Source organism: Zophobas morio, unplaced genomic scaffold (genome assembly GCF_036711695.1).
Source record: "Zophobas morio isolate AGI-343-1 ecotype UQ-CSIRO unplaced genomic scaffold, CSIRO_AGI_Zmor_V1 ptg001262l, whole genome shotgun sequence".
NCBI classification, from domain to species: Eukaryota; Metazoa; Arthropoda; class Insecta; order Coleoptera; family Tenebrionidae; genus Zophobas; species Zophobas morio.
Window position 1 is genome coordinate 33,519 of NW_026973361.1, and position 9,438 is coordinate 42,956.

Consider the following 9,438-nt stretch of genomic DNA (forward strand, 5'->3'; position numbering starts at 1 on the left):
GTAATTCTTTTTTTTTTTACAAAGAAAATCTGACTGCGCGGTTGCTGTGGCGATGATTATATTGCCTAATGAAAAAAACCTAATTGATCAAAATTTTATTGAATACTTTTTATTGGTCGATCATGGCATTCCAATGCTGCGAATCAGTTTGTCCGATATAAATTCAAAAGCAAAACTAGAAGACAACTTTTTATTCATGTACTTCAATTATATAAACTAAAACTTTTTTAAAGCATACTTTTCAACATTTACCATAAAATTTGTAAAGTAATTTTTTATTTCCTTTTTTTTTGTTTACAGCAATGATTATGAAATTTCTGTGGCTTACTTTCGTTCCGGCTACAATCCTGAACACTACCCTACCGAACTTGTAATATTTTATTATTATAATATAAATATAACAAAATAATAAAATAGTTATGATAAATAAAATGTATTAATAAAACTATATAGTAAAAGGTACTTATCTTTGATAGAATAACAAGTAATGGTAGAATATTATTATTATCATTATTGCTTAACAGGAGTGGAACGCACGTAGAATTATAGAGAAGTCTCAAGCAATTTCCTGTCCCTCCGTATATATTTTATATAAATATAATACTCTTTAATAATAATAAAAAAAAGAATCAGTTGTATATATAAAAGTATAAATAATATTATATAAAATATACATAAAATTAGTTTTTTATAAAGATATATTAGACATTATAAAAGTTAAAACCCTGTAAAAATTATGATAATAATCAATAATGTTTTTTTTATTGAAGCGTTATGATAATTAAATTGTCCAATGAAATAACATAATTTTTTAAGGTAGCCTATCAACTTTCGGGAACCAAGAAAGTTCAGCAGATGTTGTCTTCTAGAGAAACTTTATCAAAGTTAATATTTTTATTACCAAAAAGTTTATTGTATAAAAGTTTGTTTTACTTTATTATTTAAACCACTTAATAGTAATTTTTTTGTTTATAATTTTATATGAAAATTCCCCAAAAATCTTTTCAGATTCATAAAAGATGAATCAAAAAAAGAAGCGCTCATGGAAATTTTTATGACTATGTATCCTGCCAATGAGAGTGCAGTAAAAGAAGCTTTATGCAATCCTAGCAAATTTGTTATGAAACCCCAACGGGAGGGCGGAGGTCCATTTTTTTGGCCTTTGAAAATTCTTTTACTTCTCAACGAGTTATATTTTAGCGATAACTGTTGGTCAATGTGCTCTCCTAAAAAATAGTTTTATAAGCCAATTTTTTTTTGCTTTAAAACGTAAAAATTTTAATTATTATAATAAAATGCAATGAAAATTCAATAAAAGATCTACATTTTATTTATTATTATCGTAATACTCTGTTTTATAAATGTTTTCATCCGTATTATTATTTTTCTTTTTCTAATAAATGAGATTTATGTTTTTTATATCTACTTTTATTGGAAATTTTATGATTCAATTTTTTTTATGAAGGCAACAATTTTTATGATGAAAATTTGGTAAAAATTTTAAAAAACGCCACAGAAGAACAGAAAAAAGAATATATATTAATGGAAAAAATAAATTCAAAGCCTCGGGCTGGTTTGTTATTATTATTATTATTGATATTATTGTTTATCAATTTATAGGTCACGTGGTCAGAAATGGTCAGCTTTCGAGCTCTCGATTAGTATCAGAGCTTGGGATTTTTGGCTCGATTTTTGTCAATGAGTTTATCATTTATCATTTATCATTATAGTTATATTATTATTGTTAAAATAACTATTATTATTATTAGGAAAGGAGACGTTCTTTATAATAAAGCGTTTGGGCATCTTCTTCGCTCCAAATGTTACAGTGAAAATGATGGAGGAATCGCTGCCGGAGTGGCCGTGCTTGATAGTCCTTTACTTAAATAAAATTTATTATTATTATTATTATTATTATTATTATTATTATTATTATTATTATTATTATTATTATTATTATTATTATTATTATTATTATTATTATTATTATTATTATGAAAAATATTATTTTTATACGGCCCACCAATTACCAGTACATCCTATGACTTGTTCTGAGACAAATAATACTATGTTATTCAAGTGCTTTAAATTTGAATATCTGTATATAAATAAATTTTTATGGTGCGAAATTTTAAAATATTCCAAATTTATTACTAAGTTCTTTATTTTATTGCATTCAATTATTTATAGAGCTTGATTAATTGGTTTGTTTTTAATTAGAATGGTACAGATAACACCCATATTAGGTAACTAATTTAAGGATTGTCGTTAAATAAGCTAAATTTTCTGCTTAGTAAAAGTCTGAGGGGTTGTGTTTCTCTTTGTTGTTAGCAAAAAGTTCTGTTAACAAGGAAAATTTATCATTTCAGCTTATCAATTTAGTTTATTAAGAAAGCTAACAAGTGTTAAGGTTGATAGAAAAATATAAAACTCAAACCTAAAATAATTTAAATTTTGGATTTAATATTAAGTGGTTGAACGTGGAGCTCTTGTAGTTTATTTCTAGTGAAGGAATAAGTACTAAGCATGTAAATCTTTACGGCCTGTGCAACAACACAAAATTAAAGTATTTTCGCATTCTAAATAACCTTTTTTTGCCGTTTAAACTTGCTTGATGTTATTCTGTAATATATATAGTAGTAAGTAGTTTTCTAAGAATGGAACTTTCAAAACTGACGTGTATATATATAACTGCGTATCCTTGCAACTAATGAAGTATTTAGAAATTCTTATTCACTTTTATGTTGTAAAATTGTTAAGTTTTTATAATTGAAAACTTTGACTAAAACTTTATCACATGCCACCCAGAGTAGGGATAAACGTGAAAATGTCGAGTGTTATAGTTAAAGACTGACTGAGAAAGAAACGCACGTTTTGTTTTAAATTTGCGGTAAAAAGTTTGTTTTATATTCAATCTGGGTTGCGATGGAACAGAACTCGACTCATGCTTAAAAAACGGTTTAAAGTTACATTGGTCGAAATTGTACAAAAAACCGCGATTAAGTAAAGAAAAAGGCAAGAGTTTGAGTTCAGATGGTACAGAGAACAAAGTTTGTTGTTAACAACGTTGGAAAAATCATTTAACTCACCCGTAAGTGGTACTAAAAAGGTGATAAAGAACTGGGCGAATTATACACTCTAGATTTACCAAAGTCAAGAAAAAAAAAAGGGTCCTGCAAACTCAAATGTAGACAATAGATAATGGATGTCGCTAAAGAAGCAATTTCGACGTAACTTTAGAGAAAAAGTTAATGTGAGTTTGTTCACTTTACTAAGATATGAAGGGCTATATTAGCGAAAAAGTCCGAAGGCCTACCGAAGCAGAGATAATCCTGTTTAATGAAGGGCAGGAAAATATTTAAAATCTAGCCATACTAAAGCTGATTCTAGTGATTTCGCCTTAAACAAGGCTAGGAACATTAAAGAACGACTAAAAAAGCTACAACACGAGCTAAACCTGTTAATGTTTGCTATAAAATTTAAAAAATTGCACCCTTTTGGATTTTGAGACATACATAAATGGATACTCGTACTTTATCGGAACACTTTAATTTAACAATATTGAAAAACGAATATTAAAAATTTGGATAAATTTTCTGTATATAAAAATTTGACGATAAAATTCTGGTTTGGTAAGAGAATTCTTCTTGAGGTATGAACTCTTTTGCACTTTTTTACTAAAGGACAAGAAAGGAACGTCTGTGAAAACGAGTATTATTTGACTACAGCGCATGACGTTACAGGCTCTCAAAACTTTCTAAGACGAGTTGCGCTTCTTTAGAGATTAAAATGCAATTTCCAAGTTGCCCAGATTGGCGACCGATAAATTAATATCGGAAAAATATCAAAAGCATGCAAGGAAGACTGGTAAACCGTGCTATAAAAATTTGTCAGCGACTGCTTTTTTGTTGGTGGAATCAGCCTAGGAAAGCATTGCGAGATCTATTGAAGGGAGTTCAGGAAATTTAGAAATGGCTTAAAATAAATTAATTTAAATCTCTAAAACTTTAAAAATTATTAAGCCGTTATTCTTACCAGGTGTGCATTACAATTTCTAATAAATGTTAATCTTTATAATATTAGTTACTTTGACTCTTTTTCCTTCGCAGTTCCATGTCATACTTATTATCAAAAACTCTAGTCTATTTATATAAAGGTGGACCGAGCATAGTTAAAAGCTCCCTGTATAAACACGCATCTTTTTTACTCGACTAAAGAGATAAGTTTTTAAGCAAGTCGATTACCAGAGAAGTGGATAAGGCAAGTGCGAGTGGTATCTTTAATAAAACGATATGCTATCTTCGCTCGCAACAGCAAAAGACATGGGAAATTCTAGGGGCTTCCAGTAGGTAGAAATAAAAAAGGTTGATAGCAGGTTGCCATCCGTCGAGAAGTATTAAGTTCCTTCTAAGTTCCAAAATCCAGTGGTTATGTCATCCTCTACGAAGAAGCAGTTTACTTTTGGATTATCGGCTTATGCAGCTTGACCTACCAAGGAAATGACGAGCCAACTGTGACCGCCGTTACTATGGATCATCCGAGCTAAGTATAAGCCTGTACTACAAAAAGTTACAAGTGGGGGAAGCACGGTTCGTAAAGAATTACTTTTAAAATTAGCTAAATTACGTTTTAGCTAAAGCCTATGGGCAGATACTCTCTTTTCTGTATTATGATGCCCTGTCAGCGTTAGACGCGCATATATAAGGCTGACCTTCGGCCGCTTAGGTAAAGTTGAACCATTTCCATAAGTTACCAAATTTAATCTAAGCTTTATTTTAAATCCAAGTATTATAATATGTACTTCCTTCGGGGCCTTTTTGGAACTTCTTTCACAGTACTTGACGCTGTCGGTGATCACTCTTAATTTAGCCAAGCCTATATAAAAGAGACTTGCTAAATTTCGTTAGAATTTCCGCTACTAGCAAGTAAGTGCGTCTGAATGCTTCCGTGTGAAAAGTCTAACTTAATTGGTGAGCATATGCTCCCAAAAGTTACAAGTTGCTTACGCGAGGTTCGAAAGAATTACTTCTACAGGAGGTCTAACTAAGCACGGGCCGATACTTGTTCTTACTACGCCCTGCCTCCCCTCTGCTTTGAAACTAGCTAAAAATTACCTCATCCTAACAACTGATTCTTTCTTTGTGTCAACTCAAGTTGTTTAATTTAGCTAGTACACTATATCACTTAACAAGTGCATCGTTAGTATGACTTAAGAAAATCATGCTAGTGTCAAAGTGTGTGTGTTTTGCTATATACTGTATAATAAAGCATATTCTTTAGGATAGTGTTGTTTATCAGAATATGTGTATGTCCGGCGGCTGCAAACTGGAGCATAATATTACACTCACCATCACTAATGTTCTTTACGAATTTTGATAACAAGTTGCCATCCGGAGTTCGATATAAGTTCTAATTCCTTTGGTGATGTCAACCTTTACGAATATGAGGTGTCCTTGGTCAGTCCTTGAGCTCACTGCTTTATTTACTACAGCAATTTAAAGTGGCCAGCACCACAAAGTCCCGCGCAAATCCCCTGAAAAAGTCTTATCTTTTAATTACGAAGGCCTTTTAACCTCCCAGGTATAGCATTTGACGTCCTGACAAGATCAGGGTCCAGAATCCTACGTCAAGCGGTATACCACGCGAACATGAAGATACTCTGTGCTACGCAAGGTGCCAATCGGAGTCGAACGACAAAGGAAAAAGACTTAACGGGCGTGTTAATTCTCACACTAATATGAAAGCCCCTATGGTACAGGTAAGGTAAGTGCTTTCGCTCACTTTTGTTAATTTTTAAAATAGTTTTTTTGAACAGCGCGTACGCAAATTGTAACTTTGCCGGGGTACACGTTCACACTCAGCCCTATTGTTCCTAAAGGAAGTTGCCGTATTCCCAAAGAGAAGTTTAATTAAGATTGACAAGGAACAATCTAGGTTCTACTCACGGGAGAATGCGAGGACTAAGCAGCAGGATGGGCGCCTAAGCCTATGGCAAATTTGAAACAGATATCAAGAGATTTAAAAAGGTTAAGGTGTTACCAACTGTTGAGTTTACAGGGCCCAAAGCCCTCGAGAATAATATAAAACAATTCATTATATAATGTAATAATAAGATATACTGCACTTTAAAGTAATATAATTAAAAGCACTCTAGAAGTTAATTTGACAATTTTGGATTCCCTAGGAGCACCAAACCACCCTCAAAAAAAAAAAGAACATGAGGATAAAAAAATTGCAGCAGCGCATGCATGGGAGACATTTATATAAGCTCATGCAGCCCTCTATCCTCATACTACAAACCCAACTGAAAAATAGTTCTAATAGTGAGCAGAGAGCCTTTCATGGGAACTAACGAAGGTTATTAATTGAGCTCAATTCCCTAAATTGTGAAACTTAGCCAATAAAGGAGAGTTGTGTGCTCATAGACTCTTCTATACTTTATAACGCTAACTTTAATCTAAAAGGATACCTCGAGTAGTATCTTTAGGTGTTACCAACTGAAAACTTTTCTATTCATTGCTTGTAAAAGTTTTACTTTAGTAGAAAAAAACTAATTAACCCTCTAGAACTTCTAATTAGCTTGTTTTATGCTTGACCGTATATATAAAATTATTACATTTTAGCAATTATATAATATATAATAAATTAACTTTCCCGAGGTCAACGAGTGATTGTTACCATATAAAAGTATCCTAAAACTAGGCGTGCCTATATATACGCCATCGCCTGCGTCCCTATTCCTTACGGCTACCCGTGGGTGGAAAAGGTAGCGAGGTGCCTCTTAATAATCCTTTAAAAACCAATCGTGGCAACTGTGTAGGTCGGCTAACACTATTGATCCGTTCCTGAGCTAGGAGGGGTGAAGTTGCTGACATAATTGACTAGTCTCACCCCATCAGAGGTTTTATTCTCTCTACTTTAATAGTAAGCTTATCAACATTCTAGAGTGTTACTTAGTTTTGTTCAACAATGTCAAACTCGTATAACTAAGCCTTGAGTTTTACGGGAAATGTACTTTTTTAAATACTATTACCTGTACTTTTAATTCTCTTCTTCAACTTACTTTGACTGCAAAGGCGAAAAGAAAGGTTATCACTGACGCCTAATCAGCGTAGAGGGTGGTATGACCCGAGATAAGGTATTCTTGCATTAACTTCCATTCCATCCACGGATAAAAGTTTCATATCTAAGTTGTAGTTTCTACCCGCAGTCCTGCTGCTTAGGAGGGACAAGTACTTTGGCGAGCCATCAAACCACTGGATTTACAGAGTCACTAAGTGAAGATAGATTAAACTTACATCAGTACGGACCTAAGTCGGTCACTAAAGCATCTAGAACCGATGCAAACAGTGAATTTGCTTTCAATTAAGTTATTCAAACTAGTATTTTTTAAGTGATTAAGAAGAACTATTTCCGAGTTTTTAAAAGAGTCGCACAGCTTAAGGTAGGGATTAAATTTCGAACATATTATATATACTAAGCCAAATTTAAATGAAGCACTAAACCGATAATTGCTTAAGGCAGTCCTGTTTTAAGGCCCAGCGAAGTTATAGAAGAACAATACAAGAGTTTGGACGTGGTGAAATTAAATGGGAAACCAAAGTGCCCCGATGAAGAGCCAATGGAATATATAGAATTAACAAAACCATAATGCTAGATTTGAAAACGACGCTATTGTAAATTAAAATGTCTCATTTTTTTTCAGATCGTATATAACTATAGCTCCCATCAAAAGACAGTGAAGATAATGAGATCAAGTTTAGATTATTAATGTTTTTTTATAATAACTATGGCGGATGCTCGGTTAGTCGAGCACAGACCGCTTAGTCTTAATTCAGGCCCTAATGGGCGTCCCTAAATCTTCTGAGAGCCGCGGTAGGTGGTAATTTCCATGGGCTTCCACCGCAGTACTAACTAAGTCTCTTAGAAACTTGACCTCTTAAATAGAATAAGTAACTGCTCCTCGCAGGTGCGCTCCTCCGAAATGGTAATTGCATTGCTAGCCAGATATATAAACAGGAGCACCAAATCAGTTTCCAAGATCGCTGTGGTCTAGCTGGAGGTCAAGAAGTGTGTGCACGTGTCAAACACGTGATTGACCTCTAGAAAGGTTTTCATCTCTTTTATACATTCTTTTAGATGCTTTATTTGTTAATTTAGTAGTATTACCTATAACTACTTTGAGCTTAATAGGAAAGTAGTAAATTTTAGAGTATCGCAGCTTTATACAGCGCTATATAGGCTTGGATGCTTTAACTTCACTCTGTTTTAGTTGGGGTTATCCAAAGTATTTTTATAACGTTTTATAATTTGTACGCACTGGTCGAAACTGTCGAAAATAACCGCAGCTCCAAAGAGGGCGCCCCACAGTTGAGTGCGGTTAATCAGTACACGTTCGACACTCCCCCTTAACCTTAGAACGCGTAAGTTGTTCAGGATCCTTTAGATCCTAAACTAGGGTAGCTAAGAGGTTCAAGGGTCGGGCCCTTTCAGCATCGCCTTGGTCGTAAACTTCAATAATGCATTATGCCTTTCAGCAAGGGATTGTGCGTGGGTGTATCTATTGCCGTGTAGGTGGATCATTGCACCTTATCTTGCACATACTGATGCGAATTCCCCGCCATTATCACTTGGATCCTTCTTACGTCGTATCGGTTTCTAGGGTTTATCTAAAAATTCTCAGATTTTTGGCTTATGCCTCAGCTTTAAATCTTAAAAACAGAACCCAAACGAACTCGAGTGCGTTTACACACGATGGTTGGAACCCATTTTGATTCATTAAGCGAAGTAGGGTATGGACTATATAAGTCGACTTTAATTCTTCGCATATATTCAAATGTAGATAATCCAGTTTATTTTCCCTTCCGACTTTAATCTTCTAAAAATTAGTTTTTAAACAAGAAATGCACACAAGTCCCTCATGAATTTTGTTGCTCTTCGAGTTTGCGCTTTTTAAAAATTGGAAAAGTTTCTTGAACTCAAATGGCCTAAATTCTGTGGCAACGTATATTCCGCCGTTGTCTCTTCTAGCAATTATTTCAGTTTGTAAGTTTGGTATCAATTTAAGTAATTCATTGGTGTTGGTTAGTAATATTGTTTTTATCTTTGTGAAATATAATAACTTTTACAGAATCGCAAAATTTCCCAACACTAATAAGGTTGTTAGAGCATTCGGTAATAATAAAAGCTTTTCCTTCCTTAAGGGTGCCTTCTCCGTGAGATATTACGTTATATTTAAAGGTTTTAACCACTTCTCTAGAAGGTTGAAGTTTTGCACCCTCCTTTTGTCTTGAATATATGGCAACTAGCACTGGAATTCAAAAATACATTGCGTACAGGTAATGTTGGATAACTGTTGTTCGAAGTATAGGGCACTAAGAAAAAGTACTCGGTTGCATTCGCGTATTATTTTAAAAAGGTTTTATGAACCGCTTTTAG

At 33.5% G+C, this 9,438-nt stretch overlaps 1 protein-coding gene across 1 annotated transcript; it reads left to right on the forward strand.

Annotated features, from left to right (window-relative positions):
* The first annotated feature begins 50 nt into the window (after positions 1-50).
* On the forward strand, positions 51-7,651 carry LOC135122439 (glutathione synthetase-like). The gene is made up of 12 exons (XM_064046608.1): positions 51-198; positions 301-370; positions 525-578; positions 817-884; positions 1,009-1,145; positions 1,466-1,573; positions 1,621-1,702; positions 1,770-1,863; positions 5,606-5,763; positions 6,703-6,766; positions 7,211-7,349; positions 7,521-7,651. Exons 1-12 carry the CDS (start codon positions 53-55, stop codon positions 7,649-7,651), a joined length of 1,251 nt encoding a protein of 416 aa, XP_063902678.1. The 5' UTR covers positions 51-52.
* The last annotated feature ends 1,787 nt before the right edge of the window (positions 7,652-9,438 follow it).

What these genes read in the sequence shown, in the direction of transcription:
- LOC135122439 (XM_064046608.1), top strand. Translation starts at nt 53, where the DNA reads ATGATTATATTGCCTAATGAAAAAAACCTAATTGATCAAAATTTTATT. An exon ending in TCTAGAGAAACTTTATCAAA is followed by an intron (nt 885 to 1,008) that starts GTTAATATTTTT and finishes AAATCTTTTCAG; the next exon opens with ATTCATAAAAGATGAATCAA. An exon ending in GCCCCTATGGTACAGGTAAG is followed by an intron (nt 5,764 to 6,702) that starts GTAAGTGCTTTC and finishes TCCTAAAACTAG; the next exon opens with GCGTGCCTATATATACGCCA.